This window comes from Bombus flavifrons, chromosome 6 (genome assembly GCF_040668555.2).
Source record: "Bombus flavifrons isolate JBK064 chromosome 6, iyBomFlav1_principal, whole genome shotgun sequence".
Lineage (NCBI taxonomy): Eukaryota > Metazoa > Arthropoda > Insecta > Hymenoptera > Apidae > Bombus > Bombus flavifrons.
Window position 1 is genome coordinate 6,748,329 of NC_138447.1, and position 27,512 is coordinate 6,775,840.

General features: G+C 38.1%; 1 protein-coding gene across 3 annotated transcripts in view; it reads left to right on the forward strand.

The window, feature by feature from the left end:
- The window catches only part of nAChRalpha6 (nicotinic acetylcholine receptor alpha6), a 280,059-nt gene extending 252,735 nt beyond the window's left edge, over positions 1–27,324 (forward strand). For all 3 annotated transcript variants that reach the window (XM_069115136.1, XM_069115135.1, XM_069115134.1), the window contains 5 exons: positions 14,713–14,822; positions 16,440–16,657; positions 18,199–18,399; positions 18,589–18,723; positions 19,961–27,324. In XM_069115136.1, the coding sequence (XP_068971237.1) occupies positions 14,713–14,822; positions 16,440–16,657; positions 18,199–18,399; positions 18,589–18,673 (614 nt within the window). In that variant the 3' untranslated portion in view covers positions 18,674–18,723; positions 19,961–27,324. The remainder of the gene's footprint in view (positions 1–14,712; positions 14,823–16,439; positions 16,658–18,198; positions 18,400–18,588; positions 18,724–19,960) is intronic.
- Positions 27,325–27,512: the final 188 nt, after the last annotated feature.

Genomic DNA, 27,512 nt, shown 5'->3' on the forward strand with positions numbered 1-27,512 from the left:
AACATACTTACTTAAATTACTGGAAAATATAAGATCACACGTATTACGCTTTCAACCCTTACAATTAAACATTTCTCATTCTCTAGATCAATATCATAATCTCTTAAGCATTTAAAACCTTATTTTTTTCCTTTCATTATACATTTTGTGTAATCTCCTTCGACTTAGAATTACGTTTCTATACTTACACTACGTCCGATTGTTGCCCAATTGAACCAATATTATCGATGAAGTTTTATCAAAGTTAAGCCTGCATTAAACAAAATACGAAAAGGAAACGCTTAAAGCAACTTGTATACACTTATATACAGTAGGTATCAGTAGTCATGGAGCATGGAAGTACACGAATAATGATCTCTTTTCTGAAAAAACACGCATTGGCCGACAAGAGATAGAAAGCTTTGTGAATCGAACAATAAGAGATAGAAAGCTTCGATGAGCTTGTAATACGCTTGAGGTACTCGAGATGCTAATTACCAGACGATCAAATCTGTGATTTGAGATCGCAGGTGCGCCTTTAATACCACTCGAGGGTTAATTTCTTTCTTGGCTGATCACACACACACACACCCCTTTCTACTACTTACTTGTAGCCTGCGTATTGTCGCTGTGCAATGGCAAATGTTGAACTCTCGTAGTCATATTGATGATTGAAACACGCGAGGAGGCTGGGCTGATCACTATATTATCACTACCCCTATCGCTGTCTGCTAATTGCTACTTTGACTATTCTGCAAGGCAGTTCTTCCTCCCTATTTCCGAGATTGCGTTGTTGGCCAGCTGTGAATCTGTTTCTTGAAAGTCGCACACATCGCAAGTCTGCCACGAAGAACGTCGTGGCGCGATCTTAAAACGACTTGGCTTTATTCTCCATGCAAGCATGGTCGTGAATTGGTACGAGTGGTATTATACATGTATGCATATCTAACGATATACATATTATACAACAATAATATGTAAAAGATGTAAAAGAAACAAAAAGTTCGCATTACGCGTTTATTGTCAATTGTTTGTATCTCTTTAACGTAAAAGTGCCTCCTTTGACCGATGAGTACCGGCTTCTTGAAAATGTTGTCCGTTTAAAATTCTTGGAGCGTACAAGGAATTCACGATCACTCGCTGCATCACTCTTCCCTCTGTAACTGAAAGTTGTAGACCGCGGTCCGCTTCCTGTTCAGGACAAATAAAGACTACGGAGATTTAGTTGGCCGAGCATCCAGGAATTTCCAAGGTCTTAGCTAGGCTTACGACACGCCGCTCTTCGGTAACGAGGGTCGGAGCGTCCATCACGTAGCAACTAAACTCTCTAAAGTCTCAACGACACCGGTTATCTGCGTTGTTCATGAGATTCTGGAACGGTAGTTCGCTGTCGAGCATGGAAGCACTTTAATATCGTTTCCAACAAAGCAGGAACACGCGAGCATATTTGTTAGATGACGTACCATCTCTCCGAGCAGTTTTGCATCGCCCAACTCTTGCCATTTATTCTTCTTCTCCTTCTTCTTCTTCTACTTCTTTTTTTCCTCTTTCACCTTCTCTTCTCAACGACTTTTCTTGTTCTTCTTTCCCTTTTTCTTCTTCTTCTTCTTCTTCTACTACTTCTACTTCTTCTTCTCCTCCTCCTTCTTCTTCTTCTGTTGCTGCTGTCGCTGCTACGTCCTAGAACTACTTCTTTAGCTTCACTCACGACTTCTGTACACGAAGTGGCACCGCTGAACATGCAGGCGTAGTTACTTTATTACCATGAAGCTGGGCAAAGGTTTCAAATTGCGGAAAGCACGCCGACCGAGCGACCGTTTCCGACGGGCGACCCGTCCGCGTTTCCTACTCGACGACCTCGCAAGACCACCGAATAATAGCGTTATTTAACGCTGTTTAACCGTCTTCGCGCTGCACATCCCCGACAAGATTGGACGAAACTAATTGCCACCGCTGTTTTTATATTCTCGCGACCGCGTCCGTGCTTCTTGCTAATCCGCCGGCTTGTTCATTACCCAGGATTCATTGCGTTTACCGCAATTAGTCGTAAAAAGTTCGCGCCTTATGAAATATTGCCAAGCATATTCTTTCACCGCTGTCCTCACCTGTGCGTTTTGATCTTCTTGCTGATTTATTTTCCAACGTTCGAACGGTATCTTTCATCTCACGAAAAAACGGGAATTTTTCTAAAATATAGAACGCCGGATTTCAAAATTCTTCCTAATCTTGCATGAATTATATCTGTTTTTATAAAATGTGATAACAACGTTGTTATAGAAAAAAAGGTAAAATTCTAAAAAAGAAAAAACATCGCAATATCAATATGAGCAATTTTCTGCTTAAATACCGTTGCTATCGGTCGTAGATTTTGTCGACCGGTTTAATTTCGTGCAGAGCAATTTTAAAACAGCTAGCACGTTATCCACGAACGCAAAAATTCGCGTAATCAGCTCGTAAAACTACCAGCGTACCATTGGATTATTGGCGCGTATCTTTAATCGTGCGAAACCATCGAATCGAATCGCCGCAGTTCCATTAACTCAATGTTGACTGCGTGTGCCATGCCGTATCGATATCTTCGATATCGATGGTGATAGGATCACGTGCGACCAATCACATATTAAACAACCCAGCAACGAGCGTTTCAATTAAGCGTAGATTCGCAACCAGCCAAAAGTGCAGCACGCATCGGTTAGATCGTTCGTTGGTGGCAAAATCGGGACAATCACAGGAAACCGGTCGTATCGGTCGGAAGGGAAACGATCTTCGCGCATCGTAAAACGGAAATCAGAGGAAGATCGATCGACTCAATTCGAACGAGTATCGCTTCCCGCGGCGAAACCGGTTATTATTCGATTATGAACGCTCGTTTTCGTCGAGACGAGATCCAGACTGCTGTTTTTCAAACTAATCGTGACACATTGACGGATCTTCGAACGAACGCTTTAAATTAGATGCTGTTAAAAAGAAAGGAACCGGATAATAGATTGCCCGTGAAGAAAATAGTTTTTAAAATAAACCGGATCATTATCATGTTGCAATTTGCGGTATAGTTGGTATTATTACTTACGATGAACGTTATTCGGATATCATATTCATGTAAAAGAGAGCGCATCGAAAAAGAAATCCCATTAAAACATGCAAATTTGCTTATTTTCTATGCATGTATCTGTGCCTTCGCTTGAGACGAAGATACGCCAAGCCAGCCCATTGTACGTTACAATAATAATTTTCGATGGTAATTACCACGAACGAGTGGTAGAATATATTTAACGCAAAGTTTGTAACCGTAGTTTCTAAGTTCGATGTGTCACGATGCAGAAAAATTGAAAAACGACATACTAACTCAGTGCTGTCCAAGTTCAGTTTTGAAACACAGGAACTATCTTTGTTCTAGCTTAGTAATTACGATGTCAGTTATACGTCCATCAAGCTTTCTATGTGCAACATTCTATGCGGATGTATAGAATTATTGTTCGCAGATTGTATCCACTCTCGTTTCTATAAATTGTGCACAAATTGTTTCTTTCAATGTCAAACGAACGATAGAACGTCAGCTATGGACAGCTCTGTGGTGAGGTGGAAACGCATTATGAAACACGTATTAAATGAACCAGAGCTATTAAAACTTCGTATCGTCGCTTTCTACAACGAAGAACCTCGATTTAAATGCAATTAAATTTCTTAGTTTAATGGAGCAACGTCTACGATTTTAACGAGCTACAAAGAAAACGAGAAACATTGAAAATCACCATCTTTTCTTTCCACAAATGCATTTGACTTTACTTATAAATACCGACGAACGCAAACAAACCAAAGAAACCTCGCGTTTCGTCGTTGGTAGCCTGTGAGAGCTCGCGAAAAATGAAACATCCGAAGTCGATCGCTATTTCATCGAGCGGAAGTCACGTACGAGACGATCGAAGTGCTCAAATTAATCAAGCCGGGTGAACGAGCAAGAACGGGAAACAAAATGAAATGGTGAAAAGAAACGAAATCGAAATTTTGTACGTGCAGTTTCGCAACCGTGACACTCTACAGGCTGTAATTTCCCGCGGAATCTCGCTGGCGAACCGAACAGATCGTAATGCATCCCGGAAATGATCGCCACGCAGGCGGAAAACACGTTATGAGCGCGGTAATGTGGAACAGGCGGCTACATGCGCCATTACGCGGGTTACGCGGCTAAAATAACAAAACTATAAGGTTCGACGTCTGATCTAGAACAACGTAGAACGAAATAAGAGGATTCGTCCTGACCGAGTTGCTCCATAGAGGCTGGCTAAGGCATTGTCGAATGGTATTTCTTGGTTTGACAAGATAGTGTTCGATGAAGGTCACTGCAGATAACTGAAATTTAAGGATAATTGCCGGACTGAAACTATGATTCTTAGTATACCAGTTGTTATCTTTATTGGATTGTTTATTAGTAACGTTTGAGTTTGATGATTACTTTATGTCCGATTATTTTGACAATGATAAATTCAACGATACGTGTGTTGCTCATCTCTTTAAAAAAAAAATTTAACTATCTATCTTAGGTATTTCTTAAACGCCGAGTTTCGACAAAACATAATTCTGACAGTAACCTTCGCTTCAGGTTTATTTGAATTCTAGTCTTTAATGGAAAAATACTCTTTAATGGAATGCTGACACATTTTCGCCTTTCAAATATTCCCTTTCCGCCCTTGCCCGTTTCCTTTGCCGTAGAGTACGCCACCAGCAGCGAAATAAATTTTAACCCGTGTGCAACTTAATAGCCATGTATAATGGAATAAGCACACATGCGAGTAACTGAATATACACCATCTTGCTACTAATTAATTCCTGTGTTTCATCGCGTACCGTCAGTTGCCTTCTTCTTAAATTTTGATTTCTTATCTGTAATTGAAACCACTGTTCTGTCGACTCGTATTGATTCAAAAATAAAGAAACTATCAAAATGTACATTAAATATTTAGACAAAAGCTCGAAGAAGAATAAATTACTATACAGCCAGAAATGTAACTTTACCTTCGTAGAAGATTTTACATCTGCAAAGGAATTATCAGTGATTTCATATATCCATAGTTAGATTCGCATTTTTAAGGATATTCGCCTGGATTTAACAAATTTAACGAATCGTATTCAATTCTAAATATATCCATAAGTTTATCCATATTCTCGTATGGTCGTTCCATATTATACGATATAAAACGCTTCTTTGTCCCTCACAATGAAGCGTCATCGTAAACAGAATCTTAAACCCGGAAACGAAAGAAATCACTTTCAGGACCAAGACAAAGTTCCTCAAACAACATATACAACATTTGCATCCGCACGTATGTATTTTGCACGTAGGCAGACAGTACGAAGCAGTAATCTCTCGAGATAAAATACCCTAAAGAAAATTTTAGATGCACAAAAGCAAGTCAAGATTTCAAAAGTCACACCGAAAGGACACAGACGACATTTACATGTTGAGCACGTTGTACAGAAATCTCACAAAGGTGTCGCTAAAATGTCTTATTTAAAACTCGTATCCATCGATCTGATGCGTCAGAGTCGAGAATGAAAGACACCAAGTTTCGCACAAAATACGTAGCAGAATCACAGTCCGTAATCGCAGATATTCTTTCACGGTCGTCTCGATTTCCGTATCCCGAGACGAACGTATATTCGAGGGCAGCTTTGACGAAACATCGCAAACGCTTTCCCGGAAGCGAGCACACAAGGTGCTTGCTTTTCCCTCTCGCGGCTGTCTTTTCCATGACGACGCGAAATTGCAATTGCACCGTGAGAAACGATCCTTCTTCGTCCACGGGAGAACTTTGCAGGATTTGTTCGCTGTTGCGTTAGAGACGTTCCACGTACAGAGAAAGTAACGTTGGAACGAATGGGGTTGTGCAACATTAACGCGGTACTCTCAGGAAGCACGGCTGATCGCCGTGATTCTTTCACTGGATCGTTTCAGAAGTTACGTAGTGTTCTCGTTAGTGGCAGGAGATTTTAAAGTATCGCACCAAACATTCCTTTCGTCAAATTTATGTGATAAATGATAAACGATAAAAATCATATACTGGCTACAGACATATATATACTTACATTTAGTTGTCAGGTGTCTTCGACAGGAAATTACGGAAAAAGCACAATACTATGAGCTCAATCATTAACGTGTCCTTCGTTTTCTACTACTTTTTCTTATAACGTTGATTAACAAAGTCCAATTCGCTATAGTACAGCGGTCGTCTTATTTGAAGCAATATTTTGAAGAAAGTCGAATTCAAAAATCTATCAGAACATGAGAGCTCGATTAATTTTTAACTAAATACAAGCGAGCAATAAGTTATTATAGAATAGGATATTACGTTGTATAAAAGATAGACGTTTAGATCGAACAAGTATCATTATCTACAAAATGAATGGGTTCCGCGCTTGAGATGCAAATAAGGTGAATTCGTAATACCAAATGATAGAACAGCAATTATAAAAGAAGAAAGACAGGAGGAAATAAAAGACAGAAAGAACGGAGCCGATGAAGAACATTGATACAAAGAAAATAAAGAAACAGTTCTACGTGACGATGAAAAGAACGTGCTTATCGCGACAAGCAGTCAGAAAATAATAGAGCGACTATGAAAAGGACTGTGGATGAAAAATTGTCGATTTCTCAACCTCTAGCACGATATACGTGTATTATGGCAAAAAACTTGCCATAAGAGAAACCAAAGAAAGTGTCGCATACATAAACACAAACTTGTCACTACGATACTCGTAATCATATAAAAATATTCAACATTGATACGAATCAGTCAAACGGTAAGAGCTTTTATTTACTCGTTTTATATCGCGTATGCTTGAGATACGGAAAAACTGTAAACGACGAAAGACAAATGTATAGTGGTATTCGATCGTAAATATTTTAACGACGATTAATCGATAAACAGCTGTAAGGGAAAACTGATCGAGAGATAAAACGAAATGGAAAACAAGGGTGGGGGGAGGGAGAAAATCTGTGGAATGAAATTATACGGTCAAAAGAAAAAGTAGAAAGTAAATCTGCTAAATCAAAGTGAATAAAAAGGAAAGAGAGACAAAGAGTAGAAAGAAAAGAGCGAATCTGTCGCAGTGAAGTAATCAAGAGACTGATTGAGAGCATAAAATCGCGAGCAACCGAGTGGACAGCGGGGACGAATAGAAAGCTAAGAAGGAGCTATAAAGAAAAGGAAAAAGAGGAAACAGCTAGTTGGATGAAGGAACGAGATGAACGAGTTGTACGTGACGTTGTAACCAAAGCGATGCGATGGTTCGAAGTAATCAAGGGTCAGAGCAAAATAAACGAGGACCTTCGATGAAAAGGTTCGTGCCGGGGGTGAGCTTCTCTTTGAACGGCGAGAAACTGAAAAAGGAACAAAACTCGAAGGAAATAGAGAAATAGAAACGATGAGAAATTGGGAACCGAAAAAGATAGATTATAGGTGTCGGCAAAGGACTTTACGATGCTTGAGTTATGAAGCTTCGAACTATTAAAGGAAAAGACAAGTACAGATCTGTATATCGCAGCGATACAAAGAACATCAATTATGGATACAATCTGGAAAGTAATTTGAACTTGTTAAATCGATGAGAATACGTTGAACGTTAGTTTGCAGATAAATTTAAAGAAATATGTGAAAATACTATAGAAAGAAAAGGACGTAGGTGATTTATAAAACAAAATGGATAATATAAAATTAAAAATACTTTTAAGAATACCTACGGAGGAAAAAAGACAAAAGTATTTGTATAGTTCGAACAGTGTAGCGAAATATGTGAAAATACTATAGAAAGAAAAGGACGTAGGTGATTTATGAAACAAAATGGATAATATAAAATTAAAAATACTTTTAAGAATACCTACGGAGGAAAAAAGACAAAAGTATTTGTATAGTTCGAACAGTGTAGCGAAATATGTGAAAATACTATAGAAAGAAAGGGACGTAGGTGATTTATAAAACAAAATGGATAATATAAAATTAAAAATACTTTTAAGAATACCTACGGAGGAAAAAAGACAAAAGTATTTGTAGTAAGTAAAAGAAGCAATATTTCCTGTATCACTATACATATAGTACATATAGTAATTCAAAAGTTTCAAATATTTATAGGAACTTTGTATATATGTGATATAAATCGTTGCGAAAAGAATTCACAAATTGTAAATAATTTTACAAATTTATTTCCTCGCGCTTCCGAAACAAAAATAGAATGTGTTTTAATTAGACAGTTGTAAAACATCGTGCATTGTTTTTATGGAATCCAATGAAATTCGCAAATTTTACTGTTGTCAGAAACACTGTCAACACGTTGACATTGTCATTTTTAAAACAGAGAAGCGGGTCGCTCTCTGAAAATGTCAAACAACGTGGGTCGAGATCGGCCATCTTTAAAGCAAATAACAGTTAAATTAACAGGCATTTCCTTTGGCAACGAAGCAGTAAACAGAGAGAAGTAAACAGAAGTAACAAAGTATAAGACAATACTATAATATTATTTCTCGTTATTTCCTTTAAAATCATGAGAATTTGATTCTAAAAAAAAAATCACATTGCGTGTGCATAAATTCATCCATACATTCTCATCCTCTTTCCTTCGCTATTCGTATCTTATTTTCTATATTTGCGTACCGTCAATGAACTTTTACGAAAAGTATCATAATAAATGGCAGAGTGAAAAATGGAAAGTACAAGAATGGAATAATTTTAAAGCTATAAAATGCAACGATATAAATCGCAACGTATGTGACGCAAAGCCAGAAAAAAGAGGGAAACAGATAAACGAACGAACGAACGAATATGAAGTAACTGTAATAAGCTTCTAGCTAAAATATAATTTTGTCGTTGATGTCCAGCGCTTTCAAAAGAACAATTATTGCCTATCAATATCGTATAAAGATAGTTACGTTACTAAAGTTTAGAAAATCCTTGTTTCTCAAAAATTCTGAAGTTTGATCTTCAAAATGTTTGCCTTTCCTCCTCCACGTTCCTCTTCCAAAATTGAAGATATCATCTTTTGCGATACTATTTTACACGATATTTGTTTCGACACGGTATATGTATCAGAGTTGCATCGTACCTTTCAACAGACGAGCAATGCTCAGTCACAAAAAAACTTCGTAAAATCGATCGCAACGAAACGAATGATTCTAGTTTCCGGGAAAGCACGCGACCGTCGAACGATGGAAAGTAATAATAAATGTTTCATAGTAGCGTAACATGTGACCTACATAGCGTACTTCGGATACGATTCCCATACGATATTTAACACGCTCGTATTTTTCCCTATGCTGTTATTTTTCCGTAATCAGAATCTTTTAAAACGTGCCACAATTTGAAATACAACTTTCTACAGAAAGAAATTATTTTACAGACTCGATCTTTAATTCTTTAACCTCTTATCGTTCTGTCGGAACTCGTTTCAACTTCAGTTTTATTTGCTTACTAACAGGAAGCTTAAAATAATCGAACTTAATCGAAATAATCGATCGTTATTTAAATAAAGTTCTTAATCTAAAATCGACGTTTAATTTTGAAACGTACGTATTATTCAGTTTTTACCTGTATATCAGTTTTTCATAAAGAAGACTATGCATGGAGAATAAAGAAAGGACTATAAAAACCGTAAACAGAATCACCATTTCGCATCCTATTCAAATAAATCTCTTGTTTAAACGACGAGGAGGCACACAGCTTGTTGTTTGTCGCCACGCGATACAAATACTGGTATTTAACAGTTAATTAAACGCGTGTTGCTAACTGGACCATGTAATGGAACGACACGGTCCATATTGACGTTATATCAGCCGAAAAAAATTGCGTATTCTTTCGATTCCGAACGACATGTGTATCATCGAGCGGATCAATCGGACGGAAATTTATTTCCGCGACCAGGACCATGAAGCTTACTTGCATCGCCAGTTTTATGATACGCTAACGGTACACCGTGAATGAAAACAACATAACTCGATCGTAGAAGGAAAGCTAAAATTTACATTTGAACGTTCATAGAAACTTTTTACAAAATGATACTATGATACAAAATTCTTCGAAATTTTATTAGTGTTATAACGAGACAAGCTTATCACGATTATACTGAAACAAAGCCGAATGAAATCGCTTGGCTGAATTATCTGCCTCTACAAAACTCGTAGGATTCTGGATGAGACTACGTCAACGTGCGTTCCATCTTAAAACTTTAACATATAGCAGCGTTATATCGTTTCCATTTACCTTGGCTATCTCCACCTTCCGCTCATTTTCATCGAATAGTTTGTGGGAATGTTAGCCAGCTGCGTTACTTTTTTCCTGCTTCGTTCACGTACAACGGGAATTAACGCGACCCCGCCTCGTCAATTCTAACGAACGATCCAGGAGGGTGGAGCTATCGTGCACATATTAATGAAGCTGCGCGAAAAACGTTTTCCGTGTATGCAGCGATCATGGGAATTTGTGTGTCGTGCAAACCGTGTAACTTGTTTGCTTACGAGTGCACGTAATAAATACGCCTGTTTGCCCAGCCTTGTCTCCCACTGAGAATATCATTTTCTGGAAATTCTGCGTATACATTTAAGATTGTACGATTTTTAGATTTCATCTGAAAAGTGGATCTACGGGAAATAACTTTTTATCTGACTGAGAAGAATTTGCTAGACAAAGGTGTCGAGAATGGATATTGAGTGGAGAATTTGATCGGCGAATAGTGTTATCAGTATTCCTGGAAATGTCTTTATTCGTAATTCTTACCATTTGGAACGTTTAATTCTACCATTTAACCATATGATTCTGATTCGCCTCTAATTAGAATTAATCTTTCGCTTTGACGTGAGATATTACACGATGATAAATTGAACGAAATATAAAAAGAAGGAGGCAAAATTCAAGATATACGACTGGATTTTAATTGAAATTTGTAGTAGAAGAAAATGGAAATGGAAGTAGTAAATCTGAGAAATCTGATAGGACATAGATAGAAGGAACTCAGGAAAGAAGAAGAATTAGGGTGGCTAGTCCGGTTGATTTGTAGCTTTACAATCTTTCTCTATTCGACCGCGCTAATATATAATAATAACGGAATATAATTTTCCCACCAAAATTTTGAATATCTTTAAAATAATCAAGAAATATACGGTTGATGATTCGACCGGTGAATTATACGAACGATTAAATCGAATAACTTAACTTACCGCTTCTTCTGAACACCGCTTCTTATATCACCGCTTTGATATTAAAGGAAACATTTGCTAAGCTTATAACCCCAAGAATATCTTCGATCCTTACTTTCTACAGTCGGAAATAAGATTTTCGAAACGACCGACCACGAGTCAGAAACTTGAATATACATGGAAAAGTGAAAAATGAATCCAAGTCGCTTGGATCCCTTTCAGCTAGGGGTATCTTTTTCAATTAACAGCACGTCGCGAATTTCCATTTTCCTCTAATATCCAGCCAACCACCCTTCCAAACTTAACAAGTCGTTACAAGCGACAAAGGACCGAAAGGAAGGGTTGTCCGTGGTGTAAGCGAAGCAAAAGTTGTAACGTAAATATGTAGTCCGTCGTGCGCTTTGGGATTCATTAATAAAGAAAGAAGGGGAAGGCAACCGCTTTCGTATACAACGATTAATCACGTCAGTGACGCTTACGACAGCCTTTATGGAGCCGTTAAACTCGGCTATGAAGATAATCCGGACTTTAAAAGCCGTCCTCTTTAACGTTGCTTTTTCTCTCGCGCCGTCGCGTCGCCGAGATTAACCCTTTCCTTCTACTTTCTCTTTTTACATTTTCCACACTCTCCTCCTTAACGTTCTTGGTCGTTATCCCGTTCGGTCGTTTACCGGAAAATCGCAGCTCGATGATTATTTGATCGTAACGGTGGATTTGCATTATCAAGGTTTACCGATGGAAGATAGTACAGGGTCCAACAAAGCGAATTAAATCGCAGGAACAATGATTTTTAACGAATTGCGAATGATTTCGAGCGAGGAATTGCGAAGATGGAAAAAGATCGTTGGAAATATTTCTGTAATGAAAAATATTTGTTGTACTACGCTATCGGGCACTCGTTAGAACTTTCAATCTTATCGAGATAATTTTAATGGTACTTTTTAAGATAAACGGTGTATAAAAGGCTCGTTTCACACAGATAAAGTGTTACTTTGTACAACTTAGACAACATATTACATATATTATGCTACGTATTAAAATATTTAAAAAAATACCCGCATATAAAATAAATTCATTTTTTTGTTGAAGAAACAAACAATCACACTCTATACACTTTTCTTCACAGTTTGACGATTTTCTGCATTGACATGGCTATGCGTATTCTATGCAACCTTAATTCTATCTATCTTAGAGACACGTATGAAATACAAAATTCTTTTGCAAATATCTAACTAATAATCTTCAGAAAACAACATCTGTCACAAAACGCTGTTCAGATCAAGGATATACAGTAACAACTCCCAGTAAGTCTGTCGCATATTAACGTACGGCTTTCCTCAACGAGAAAAACAAGCCGTAAAATTAATGTGATCATTAGTCTAGGAGCAGCTTGAGCCTCTGTGCAAATGTTACCGCTCCGTTCGTCTGCATCCTTCGTATACAACGTAACAATATTCGTGCCATAATACCTAGAACATAATACTTGTGCATCCTCGTGGTAATTGCATTTCGTAGTTGCATGCCAATGTGTTAGATGTTTCCCTTTCAAGATATCAGCCAGGCTGCCGGTACACATCACCACAGACGGTTTGAGAGGATACGTTATTAAAACGTTCCTTAACACTTCGTTACTCGTATCCTTATCGTTCAAATGTGCACGTGCACGTATAACAGGTCGGATATTAGGTTCAGCAATCTACGATAATATTCCATAACGTTCAAGCATTCGCTTGATTGAATTTACAATCACAGTTGAGAAATTTAAATTCAGCGAATCGAACCTACCTAAATGTACAAAATCAATTTCCCGAATGTAAATTTTTCAAAATCCGATATAACGCGATAGATTAGAAAATAGGTCAAACGAATTTACGAGGAGTATTATTCAATTGACGACGAAGTCGCATAGATTTCTTGATACGGTTCGAAAAGGGGTGTTAAGAAGCTCGCAAAATACTTTTAAGAATGCTATTGGCGATTAGGTTAAAAACTATATATTTTATTTTTTAAAAGCACACAGTCAGCTTCAAATAGAACTTTCCTGACTCTATGTATTAAAATATTTTTAAATGAATACAAAGAGCTTCTCTTCGTCGATCAATACGTTGAATTGCGACGTATCGACGCGTAATCGTCGTACAAAATAACATCTTACTTATTTAGCTTTCCTCTGCTTTTGAAACTAGAGCTAGCTCCTAAACAAATCGCCAATGATATTTTCTTAAATATTTTTACGAGTCTTGTAACACGTTCTTTCGATCGATATTAAAGAATCTACGTGATTTCATTATCGATTAAACAGTGCTTCTTGTTAGACGTTTTATCTATGAATTGGAAATCATACGTCACGAACAAACTACAGACAGTTCATTATCGCGATCACGCCGTAAAAACGAGACTTTACAAAACACACACGGTATATGCCGTGTGTCCGCAAGAATCAACATAGCAGGCCAGAATACACAGCGAACACGCGTTAAGGGACGTGGTAACAAGTCCTCTCGTCGTCGATTGCACGATGGCCGGGCAAAGCCTAAATTAAAACGTTTTTGCGAAACCGCTTATTTGTTTTCGCGAGGTGTACGAACGCGCGCAAATAAGTACGCTTTACCCGTTTTATATCCGTTTACGAGATACAGCTCGGCTCTTCCTTTCTCGTTCGACCGTGCTGTACGCTTCTTTTACGATCTTCTCTTCGTTCTTCGCTCGCCTAATTTCTTCCTCTCTTTATTTTCTCGCCTCTGTGTTTTCTCCTCCGTTTGGGACGATCCTCCGCAGAGGACCGACGAGAACGCGGCCTCGGGTCGCCGAGAACGAATGCGAAAACCGTGTGATCGTGAAAATGTATGCTCTTCCTTGGATCGTAAGGTTAAAACCAGAGATCTAGGATCGAGAGTTCCTTCGAAACAGCTAGGTCTCCTAGATAAATTCTGTGTGTGTACGTGAGTGCGTGTGTGTACGTGTATAGAACGCGGAATCAGCAGAATATTCGACGTGTTTCCACGTGTTTGTTCCACGAATAATCGATCAGTACGTGTGTTCAAAATTGTACTTTAAATTTAGAAACGAAATTTTACTCGAACAATCGAGCAGATCGAGTACGTTACAGTTAATTTATTGGCAACTTATAGGCCAGTATGTATATTACATGATGTAATATGTACACCACGCGAATGTAGATAAAAATGCTGTAAACAAGAATAGATTTAGTATTCCGTGTTGAAATATTAATAGTCGACGCTACTCTGTCTACTCTCGATCCTTGAATCTGTCTGAATGAATCCCTTGTATGCGTGGAAAAACATAGGTGGTCGTTGGATCGAATGAAAGATTATAAGGGGTGAAACCTATCGGATAGATAAAGGAAAATAATCTCACGATTCGATAGTAATCACAAAAGTATAGTCCATTGTGTGTGAAACTTCCGGAAAGTAACCCTGCGGTCTTTCATTCTTAGTGACGAGTCGAGCGGATCCTCGATCCATTGCCGTGACTAATCGCCTCTTTTTTATGTTTTTTTCTTCGGGGTATCTTCTGGAACACCCCGAATTCAGGGTCGTACTTCAATTGCATCATGTTCATGGTGGCGAGCAGCGTCGTTCTGACGGTGTTAGTACTAAATTTTCATCACAGGACGCCAGACAGATACGTGATGCCTCAGTGGGTAAGAAATCTGTTCAAACTACATTTTAATTAACTTTTTTCGACTTGAATTTTGTTTAAATATAATTTCCGGTATTACAAGATCTCTGACACGAGGTATTTTCTATTTTTCTTTGCGTTTTATTCACCTTTCTCGTTTGATCCTTTCATGACTAAGAAAGATAAATAAATCAACACGATGTTTCTCGCTTAGAGACAGGATAATTATGGTTGCTTTTGATCGGATGTTTTATTACCTTCGAGCAACAAAAGACAAAATTCAAGTTTGCGTGACCTGCTTTCACTATGAAATACAGAGGGTCAGAAATTACGGGAATAAATGTTATATCTAAAAAATTTAGTTCCAACAATTGCGCATTTTTCATAAAAATGTCTCGAAACTAAAGTACAAAATTGTAAAATCTGTTTGTCTTTCTATTTCAATCGGTTCTTTAAATCGATCGATAAAGCAATCGGTAAAGAGGATCGGTAACACCGAAAAAAATGATAAATTGCCACTTATTAATGATACTTCGTGTGGGTAATATCGAACCTTTTAACGGATAACGAAGCGAAAGAAGCACGCTTTCGAAACTCGTTCAGTTTACCAAAGCGCGGAAGGACTTTGACAGATGTATGCAAAATGTAGCTAATGTTATCGTTCATAATACTCTGCCCTTATCCGCAGTGGCCATTACAGCCATTAAAGACAGTGCTTTAGTAGCTGAAAGTTTAAAGTGCCTTCGAGGCGTTAGCGCTTCCTCTTGGCCGTTCGTTGGTTACTAGAACTTTCATAAACCAAGGGGAAACGTACTTCAACCGGAGACAAGAATCCTACGGGCTACGAAAAATTCCGCGCGGTACTTTCCCGTGCCATTATTTCCAGATGGAAGCAAGCACCGCGAAACAAAGAATACCGATCTGCCGCAAACGTACAAGAGAAAAAGACCATGCTCGGTGTATATGGCATTAAGTAATTCCAATTACGCGGAATAATTTCACGAGAGAAACAAAAGATTTCGTATTGGTTAAATCTTCCACCTACATTTATATTCGATGAAAATAAGCGTGGCTTGTAGAAAAGAAATTTAATTTCGTAAAAGAAATAAATTAATCTTTCATGCCTATTAACGATACGTGTAATTAATGTGCTCGTGTCTCTACAATATGTTTAAATAGATGCGAATTCATCGTACAAACACGTTCCTTTTGACAATTAACCAATATCTGTTTTCAAGATCGTGAGTGGACTGTACACTGTACGATTCATTAAATTTTTATTATTTACAATCCATGTTTTATGCTTTTATTTATTAATAAGAAAAGCGAGATACTCTTGTTTAATTTCAATATCGTTCGTTCTTGATTATCGGTGGCTCGACTGTTTCGACAGGTTACAGATTACTGGAAATGGACTTATACCACTTTCAAAGTAAACGCGCGCTCCGTAACAAAAATAGCTTACGTATATATTTTTATGAGAAATGTGTGCCAAATAAATGTTCGAATGGATTTAATAAACCGTTAGATAAATACAATAAATATAAATTCTGAATATAATCGGTTTTAATTATAAGCGAATAAAAGTGGCTATCGATTTCAAGTAACACGTATAAATCTTGTTCTCCGTTGCACATAGATTAAAACGTTGTTTTTACAATGGTTGCCGTGCTTGCTGCGCATGAGTCGTCCAGGCAAGAAGATCACAAAGAAGAACATTCTGGGAGGTAACCGAAGAGGGAAGAGTATAGAACTGAAGGAGAAGAGTAGCAAGAGTTTACTGGCGAATGTTTTAGACATCGACGATGACATCCGTCACAAGAATAGCGCGGCAAACCCTCCTTCCGGCTACATAAGGTACTACTACATTTGCTCAAAATTCTCGAGTTTCGTAATTCTGTTCCGACATGCTGTTCCTTTTTACTGTAAAAATTCATGCAATGAAAAGTAAGGAATATCTTAATCTATTTCAACGTACCAAGGAAATTGCAATATCCGGAACAAAGTTTGTAGAAATCTTTTCTAGAATCTCTAACATACTCCCTTGTGTACACGTTTATGCGCAAAAGTACAGAATGCCCTACGGATTCCTCTGCAAACTTCGTCATTCTACGATAAAATTTCATATTCTACAGTATCCTGTGGCTACTAGAAATTTATCTCTACTAAATATTCTACAATTAAAATTAATCCATAGCGTGATTGCCACTTAATAGTGATAAACAGAATTTTTGTATAGATTTGGTATCATAGAATGACGATATCAACAATTCTTATCGATCATTCGAATAATTCTTACTAAATCGACAGCATTTATACCGCAGTTAATAGGCGTAAAATAGAATATCATGATTTAAAAACTCGAGCGATTGTACCTACCTACGAAAGCTTAGTGCATGGGAAAATACCTAACAAGGTGAACCAATACGGTAATTCGTATTTTGTAATTTTAAACCATGCTAAAACACTCTGACGAGAAAAAGCGCATGACTCGCAAAATAACAAGGTTTTCCATGGCATGCCGGATATGTAAATTCAGTGCGAGTGAACGCACGGCTGAAGCGCGTGCTTTCGAATCAACATACTTGGCATGACAATGTAATTGAACCCGTGTAATCCTCGTTCCAGCACATATTCTGCAGTCCGACTGGATCTCGAAACGGGATACGATAATATTGCCAAAATTATTATATCGTTCCCGTGTAAGAAATAAAAATTTAATCTATCGTGTTCTTTGCCTGTTACCTTCAAAAATTATAGATATTTGTACAAGCAAGAAAAACAATAGAAAAAAAAGACAAGCGACGTTGTAACATGAAAAAGACGTATCTTTAGACAACTATCCTGAAACGTGTTAACAGTGAGTTCGGCAATTTCAATTTTAAAAGCCGTATTCGTGTCTCCATTTCCGTTGAATATAATATGTCGAGGATATAGATTTTTCCGGCTACACAGTCGCTGTTCGTTTAAATTTTCAGTGTATCGGCCCTTCACGAGGACATTTATTTTCTCCTTCTCTTTGATGGTTGTCTGTCATACCTTGCTGATATCAAACGCTAGTTGAGACATTTCCGATAAAATAATTCTATGTGCTCTTCGATGTGTCTGCCAGATAGAACGACGAGACAAAATTTATTTACGAAACGCTTGAACGTGAAATGTTCGATGAAAAGGCATTAACATGAAAGCTGTGTATCACATCCCTCCTTGTCTTTATTTTCTCTTTTGTTTTATACTTGTTTGTATTTCGCTGTAAAGTAATATCGAGAAAAACAGCATATTTACGCTTAGTTTGACAATCCGTTTTTCATTATACTGCTGTCTTTCTACGTTGCTCGGATTTCTTTTAGAAATAGGCCAAGAATTTTCATTTAATCGTTATTTTAATCGGACAATAGGTCGGCGTTCGGTACACCAATATCTACTGGAAGGCCTGCAACGGTCGAAGATACGTCGGCGTCGTTACCTCTTAGCGGGATGCAAGAGGAACTGCACACGATTCTTAAGGAATTGCGATTCATCACGGATCGCATGAAAAAGGCGGACGAAGGCGATGAGATCATTAGCGATTGGAAATTTGCCGCCATGGTGGTGGACAGGTACATTTTTCACATAGTACTATAAGTTGTTGTCTATTTCGATTCGTCATCTCGTTGTATTACTACGTCATCAAAGAAAGACGTAAAATTGTAACATATTTATTTGAAATACTTGTAACATACAATATAAAGTTTCAATGGACGTATTTCAAATATTACTAATTATAATCTCGTTTTTGTTAATTACAGGCTTTGTTTGATCGTCTTCACGATGTTCACGGTTTTGGCCACGATAGTGATATTGTGTCGTGCGCCACACATAATCGTCCAATAAACAGACTGCCCCGGTCAAGTCACCGAAAAAATGCACAAAAAATGCCAAAGGTAAAATCACAGCTAAATATATTTGATACTTGATCGTTGCAAATTTAATCTTTGTATAAATAACTCTTGCAATTTGATCAACGACTAACTGTCGAATATCGTGAAAATATAACGAAGCGTTCCTGAAACTATGTCTTATATCGTGACTTTATGTATATGCCAATACGCGTTTTTCAGATCTCATAGAACATTGGAATCGCTATGAAATCGAATTCACATTCTGCATTTGATCTCTCTTTCACATTTTTCTCTGAAGAATAATTTTGCAGTAAATTTAAGGACACAACCCGATAGAAAAAAGACATAACTTTCACGGAAAGTCAAAATTATGTTCCCTGGTTCTGAGCGCGTTCAAATTTTTCAAATTCAGCGCTATCGTCATAAAAAAAAAAAAGTGTGAAATTAATCAAACTTCATTTGAAAATATACCTATCGTTCGTTGGAAATAACAAATTTTTACTTTTAAAACTCGCCATTCTCGATTACGTTGTTCCGTTGTAACCAATGTGTTATAATACAATTTTCGTATGATTGCTGTGTCGAAACGTTCATGATATCAACAACGTAAAAGAGATATCCAGTGCCTACCAATTTCTAACGAACAATGGCACCTGCGTGTGTACATCGGTTGTTGCATTCGAGTAGCGTGTAACGTCGCTCTTCGCACGACGCGAATCTCGCCCAGAAACGAAATTAATATAGTACGGAGATGAGAATAATTCGTTTTACATGGCGAGCGTAATTCGTTCGTTGTTATCGATAATTTGATGCGTGTATATAATTTTTCGCCAACATTAGGATACCGGTATCTACGAGAATGGTCGACTGGGCGAAATGAAATTTTCAGAAACTTACAAATATTTTCAAAATTTAATTTCAATGATTTTAATAATTTAAAAAATGAATATACTAATATTTTCGTCTTTATTATTACAACAATTTTGTTGCTGCATTATTGCTTATATTACGGTGCAACTTTACCGTTACGAGTCTTTCAACTTCGTCCGATGTTTAACTCGAACCAATGTCTTTAACACTTTTCCTCCTCGGTAAACATTTGCTGACGTAGCATTAAGAAAGAATAAGAACGCGAAGAAACCATACACATTGCATTGGTTACTGATTGTTGGAAACGAAAGCAGGAACAACTACGCTACTAGTCGATACACTACTCAACGATAGAACGATACGTAACAGGGTGGACTCGATTCTGCATTTACTCGTTTCTCTTCCACAGAAACGACGACACGTGGGTTTCGAGGAGGCTGCCAGGATGAAGCGACCAAGGGACGAAAGTAGGAAAAGGACTCGTTGCTTCGTACTTCCTTTCCACCCGCTCTTCCTCTCTCTCCGTCTCTGGTCTCTCGTTTTCTACTCTAACGAAGGAAGGAAACGAAGGAATTGCACGCGAGGAAAACGTGTGAGACGGGCTTCCAGTTTCGACGACATTCCAAGAAAGAAAACGAGGAAAGGAGAGCGAGTCAAAAGGAAAGAAAGGAAGAAAGAAGCAAGAAACGGGAAGAGACCGGAAGAGGAAGACCCGCCAGAGAGGTCGTCGTCCGTTCGGTTCTTGCTGGTCGACCAAATTTTCGAACGTTTCGATCGTTTCGAGTCGTCGCTAAACACGAAAGCGTTCCTCGCATGGAAGAACCGAACCAAAAGTACGAAAAAACTAGGCAGGAAACGAGTCGAAGGAATAGGCGATATAGTAGACGTTTTGCGGATAGAGGAGAGCAAAGAAGGCGCCTCGACACGTTATACGCTATTGACAATACACGGCCATGTTGTGCGTTCACTTTCTTCGACTAACTTCTCCGTTTAACCTAATCGACCGCCGACCGCTGTCGCTTTCTCACTCTTTCTCTCTCTCTCCCTCTCTCTCTCTCTCTCTCTCTCTCTCTCTGTCTATCTCCGGATAGGTGATCGACGCTCGGTATCGTATGGCGATCCGTAATTTTAATTATGTAATATATCGAATCGCTAACGAAAGCGAGCACGTCGATTCGTACGAGACTATTAGGAGAATTGGGAAAAGCTGTGTGTTGTACACATTCCTCGAGAGAGTGTTGTCGCGGCCTTTCAGTAACAATAGTAACAGATGCGAACGAGAGAAAGAAGAAGGGCAACAATAATAGGAATAATGATAATAACAATAATAATAATAATAATGATAATGGTAACGATAATAATCGTAATGATTAACGGTAAATAATATTAATAATAAATAGCTAATAATAATGATGATGATGATTGAATAATACTAATAATTATACTATTGTTAATGATATAACGTACATATGTTAATAAATGAATAGTAATAATAATAATAATAATAATAATAATAATAACAATAATAATAGTTATAATGATAATGATAAGATAATGATAATCGCTTTGTGTGCGGGCGTTACGATCGAATCGTCAACATTATCGCGCCACTAAGGGTCTCCCGTGGAACTGATACGGTCTTTAAATAACTGCCAAATAAAAAACAAGAAAACTCGATACAGGGGCGTCCAACCTCTTTACAGGTAGAAACGTAAGCTGTACGTAAGCTGTAGGATTGTAAATGTTACGAACTATAAATATGTATATGAACTACACGTGTTGTTACATGTTTTAAGAAGACGGAGCTTTCAAAAAGAAACATGAAAATCAGACAGGATACTACTCATCGTATTGCGTTTAATAGCAATTCTAAATATCGATGCCGTAATTAATTCGATCATGTCTTAACGAAAAAATTTGCCTTCTAAAATAACTTAATGGAGAATAATTTAATGGTCGAATAGAATAAAATTCGATGGAAATCGTGGAGGAAGCAAAGTATAGAGGACAAAACTGCCAAGTTGGACAGCCCCTGTTTTCCGTACAGACACGAATCCGAATTCTTGAAAGATCTTCGATATGTCCGCGACAAAGGGTTCCGCATCGAGCTATGACTAAGATCTGACAGAGATACGTCATTGATCGCGTAATCGATCACTCGATTACCCTGCTATCGATTTGCGTTCTCCGATCATACGGAAGTTCTCAATGACTGTACTCTGGCCACTCGAAAACTGTTCCTCGAGAAACGTTCTTGTTCAAATTGTTTGCTTACGCTCTTCCTATGTTGGCTAATATTACTTTCCGTGTTAGCTACCTCGTTCCATGTTAGCTAACATTCGCGTCAAAAGTATTATGGTAGCTTTCGATTATAATCAGAGAAGTTAATGTTGCAACTTTCGGCACGGTAATAGCGAAATACTTTTCCTTCCGAAAGTGAAGACCTTTTCATTCCTTGTTTCTATTATTTACTTTTGATTCTAATTTAACTGCAATTTCCTAAAACTAAGGAAAAATTCAATCGGTTCTCGTATTTTGTATCCCAAGCAAGGCTTGGTAAAGTATGATTCTATCGCTTGTTAAATTATAACTCAATGAGTAGCTTTTGACTCGTATTTCCAGGAATTCGAAATCTCTAATTACGTGCTCGAATTCAACGCGTTACGAACGTACAATCCGGGGGAAAATGAAAAAAAAAGACAGCCATTTTCGTCAATCGTTACCGCAACGTGCGACAAAGCAGAAGTTGCGTTAGGTATCTCTCGTGGCTCGGAACAATGGGTTGTGCGAACAGACATTTGTCGGTCTGGTGCGTAATCCTAGTGAAAGCTCGACGAAACGTAGGAATTCAATGTCGCGGTGGGTGTACGCGCTTTTCTACGCGCGGATCCCTCATTATTGAATGGCGGAAACTTCAATTTAAAAGCAATGGCTGGATTTCACGGTGTATCGTCCAATACAAAGACCGAAACTCGACCTATTGAATTTATTTAAAATACGTTGCCTGCTATCAACGGGATAAGTATGTTACTGTAGGTATACTATCTTAAACTGCGGGAAGAGAGTTATATTAAATAACGCTAACCGGAAGACACGTACTCGAATTCAAGCATCTTCGCCAATTTGATGAACGAGACTTTAAAATTGCTGCAACACCTAACTGAACGTACGAATAACACACCGATAACGCACATTGATACCGGACACGTTAATCGCTTCATACTCGAGCGAATTTTCAAATTAACATAAATTACGCGGTCTTGCGATATATTTCAGCCCTTTTGCATATTGTTAAAACGGAATTAACGAAGGAAGATGGACGATATATATATATATATCGATGATATTTCTACTATGCAAAGTTTCTACATTTTAGCCACGCATTCGTGTATTTAATATTTAATTAGTATCTAATATTTAATACATAACAAAACGTAACACGTTGTAAACGGATACGTTTAATATTCTGACGAGATTCGGCGCGTATCTGCACGGAACAGGAATATCGCGTTAATCGTGTTAATCCCTTTTTACTCTATGGGTAATTATAATTACCCATCTTATCGTTATAATTCTAATTACCAATCTCGTCGTAAGTAATCTGCACAGGAGAATTAAATTAGGACCGTGAAACTGATATCGAGAAACATATTAGGTTACGACTAATTTTGTCACTTTTCAAGGAGAATTCGAATGTTTTAGAAAGATATCGTGTATAAGATTGGACAGATTAATGGAAAAGGCGATAAGAAAAGATTAGGAGGTACGGCAGTTGCACTCCTCGTATCGTACAACGAATGTAAAGTTAACAATATTCACACGAAACATACGCAAGAAATAATAATAATCGTAAATACAGAATCGTTTTCCGCAACTGCGTCGATTACGTTAACGGGAAAAAAAAGGATCGATCAGAGGTTGAGAAATAAAACGACAGAATGCAGAAGTACAGTCATTGATCTTCGTATCGCACAAAGAAACCGCCAAGTCCTTTGCTTAAAACTATCGAAGCCCACTCTATTTTTCCAGTAGCGAGGCTGTACGGAATGAAAGAGTATCGATTAATCGTTGAAACGACGCGAAGAAAAAGAAAACATAATAATACTGAATAAACTTCGAGGTGTTCTGATGAAATACTCAAATAATTCTGTACATAGAAACATGGTTGCGTGGCGTGGGACTCAATGCGACGTAAATAGGCATCTCGAACAGTGTCAGTAATAGTAATCGTAAGGATAAATATAAGTAAGAATTTAATCTAAAATTTAATATAACGCCATGTAATTAAAGAAATGAAAAACAATGAAAACCAAGAAACTTCCAAGATGCGAATACAGTGTCACGTAAAAGTAATCTCGCGATAAATTTAATAAAACGTATAAAACGGATCGTTGGTAATCTTCTTTAGAGAGATGCGTTCGAAAAATCGACTCCTAGTTCGATCGTTGTAAATGGAAGAAAAAAGAGACAGCAAAAGGAAGCTACGTATCGTCATACGAGGGAAAGAGCAAAATTTTCCAAAATATCGTCTCGAATAATTTCTTTCCGTCGAAACTGTTCGTAGTCACCGACAATCATTTCACGCGAAGTAAAACGCGCGCGCGATTTATATTTATAAGACAAAGCGAAAGAAATTATTATAGTTTCTTTCTATCTTTTTCTTTTTTTTTTTTTTTTTTTTTTTTGAGAAACCAAAATGTCTAGAAACGTGTGACGAGAGACTGGAAGACAGTTTCGAGAACAACGAAAATACGTATTGAACGTTTAATAAAACGCAAACACGAATCGAATCGAACAGGAGAGGATTTGAACGACGATTTTACCGATTCCAGGGGAATGTTTCGGTCGATAAACGTGCTCCGATCTACGACCTGGTGTAATTTTCTAATTCGTAGTTTCGTTTGCTCCAAACAAGTACACATGTACCCGAATAGCCGCGATATCGGTCTGAAATCGTTTTGAAATTGGCAACGATCGCTCGTTATTCCAACGATTTGTATGGAGATCGTCGATCGGCGCTGGGAAAGTTTGTTTCGAAAGCGAACTCGATCGGAGCATCGGCAGCACACGGTTGCAAATAAAAAAGAAACGCAGACCACGTGAAAATATTAAGATAGAAGAAAGAGGAAAAATAATCGGCATGGAGGAAAAACGCGGTGCTGGCATCGTAAAATCTAGTGGACAATTTATCCTAATCGTATTTAACAGAAAGATTTTATATTAAAGAAGAACGAACACAGCGTAGAAGAGGCATTTTTAACACGAATGCTCGTTAAGTCAGCCTAGCTAGTATCAGCTAAGAAATTTCCCACGGTACTTGTAATATCATTTAAGGGATCGAACACGCGTTAGATTTTGTCTCGAAGGATAAACGATCGCGTGTATCGAGTTGTAAAAAATAAAAGGACGAATATAAAGTCCGTGTAACGAATAAGAATTAACGATATTCGCATTCGGTAATAGTTTCATCGGTATGCGAAAGCGTTATCATTTTTTGCCAGAGAAACGTCATCGTTAATGTCGTCATTACAACTACTACTATTACCACTATTATCACTAACTTACGATACTATTAACGCTACTAACGCTATGGAACGTTATTATTATTGTTATTATTATTGTTGTTATTATTTTATCATGTTTCTTCTTATCGTCAAGATCATCATTATTATTATATATATCATCGTCATCATCGCCATCATCGTTACTACTATTACCAACAGCATTATCGAAACAAGAAAAGGGAAACATGATTACGCGAAATGAAAGACGACAAACGGCGACAAGCTTTTTCGTTTCGTTTTCCGTCGATCGAATCGCGACGAACGAAAATGCCAAATTAGTTGCGTAAATAGTTTAAGCGAGAAAGGACATTTCAAGGAATTTGTTATCGCGTTAAAAGAGAAAAAAAAACTGACATCGTTCCAAACATTAGGCGTTCAGAGAAGAAAAGAACAATGTCGCGTATTTGAAAAAATGCGCCTTTGCGTTGTAGCGAATACTTTGCTCTTGTATTAAACTAGAAAAAAAAATGAAAAAAATAAGTGACATTCATGGAACGAATAATATTATAGGTAAATTTTCCGAAAAATCGCAACTCGATCTTTGATTACGTACGTGCGTGTACTCGAACGATTTTTCACGTTTCGCCGATCGACGTATCGAAATATCGCTCGAAGCTTGGCCAACGATAACTCTTCTTCGAGTCGAACGTAGCATATATCGTCGCGTGAAAGAAGAGCAAAATCTCTCTGCCGTAGGATCTGTACGCTAAAAGAAGCAGAGTAGACGTCTGCAAGGACAACGGGCAAAAAACGCGCAATTTTCTCGAGTCTCTTTCCGATAGGACGGCTAGATTTCTTGTCTGTGCTTCGAAGAAAAAAAGGGAACGCGAACGAGTAGTCGATTCGTTTGATCGAGCATCGATCTCGCTGGAGATCGGATCGATCGAAACTTGTATCGTGTAAATAACTTCTGTGATAAGAATTGATTATTAAATCGTAGCCGAACGCGAAACCCCTTGAGATGAACGTTGCGTCGGTAGCTGCGCCATCCGATCGGTCCGCGTCTCTGAAAACTTCACCCGATCTTTGCAACGTCTCCGTGAGTCTATCTCGTCTTGTCGAGAATCACGCACATACGTAGTTAGAAGCGTAAGAGAATTAGCGATCGCCGCGTTCAGGCTGTCGGATCGTTCTCGCGTAAATAATTCGTGGATCGAATTATCGAGACGAATCGTCGAGCAAACGAGTTATTTTTTTACGATTTCTTTCGCAGCGATTAAATCGAATCACACGTTTCGTGGCATCGTACGCTTCGAAATCATAGGAATCACACGCGCATCGGTTGTTACCGATCGCTCGTCGATAATTTGAGAAATGTCAGCCGGTCGGAATAAAAATCGCGGCAACGACTCGTCGATGAAATAAAAGTGTTAGGCGACTTCGACCGCGTCGATTTCGTTTCACTCTAACGAACCAGCCCTCCAGTGCTTCCTTTTGTTCTACCGTTCCAGGCCGTTCGATTTGTTTGTTCCATTTTGCGGATTCCCGTTCGACCGTCACGAGTCTTCGAACACGTATGAAACGTATTTGGTTCGCGCGATTCCGATACGTCGAGTCGTTTGGCCTGGAAAACATAATGCGAAATGGCACCGTTTGATCCGATTTAGACCCATTCAAGCCATAATTCAACTATGATTAACGAATGAATTCGATAGTCTGACCGGTACGCGCAGTCAACCGTATTTCCAGTCGGCTGGCCGGCTGATCAAAATCATCCGCGTCTACCGTGCACTTTCTGTCATCCTGTCGGATGAAACCGCGTTTAAAACACGTCCCATCTCTTCTTTACGCAAGCTCTCCACTTCTGTTTTTTCTACATTTTTTCTACGCCGATCAATGGACGTACTTTTACGGACATGACCAAAGAAACGCAAGTGAAATAGAAATTCGTTTTACCTCGTACAAATTATAACGAGTACCCTACTTTGGATATTTCATATATTTTTATATATTGTACGCATTCTGTCCGTTTCTCCATCTTTCTAACTTTCTAACTAAGATCCGCGATCTACGGACTCGTTGGTAAAACTAAAGCGGTCGTTCGCACAGTTTTAAACCGAACACAGGATCATCAAAATTGTAGGGTTAGAGGGAGACGTTGCACCACGCCGGCGATCGTAAATGTTTTACGAGTACTTTGGTCGAGATTGAATTATTTGTAAAAACAAGCTATAAGTATAAAAAAGGAATTCCAAGCACGAGCATAATACCGTAGGTTATTTGATAGTTTGTTCTTACCCTTTGAATACGATTTAGAAAAATTGACTATTAGTAAACTGACGCGTTGATTCTTTACAGACTTCGGTTAACGAAAAGTAATATCGTAAATAGGATAAGCAGAAAATTTGATTTCTCGCTACATTCGAAAAACTACTGCATTTTTCTATCGTTAAATTT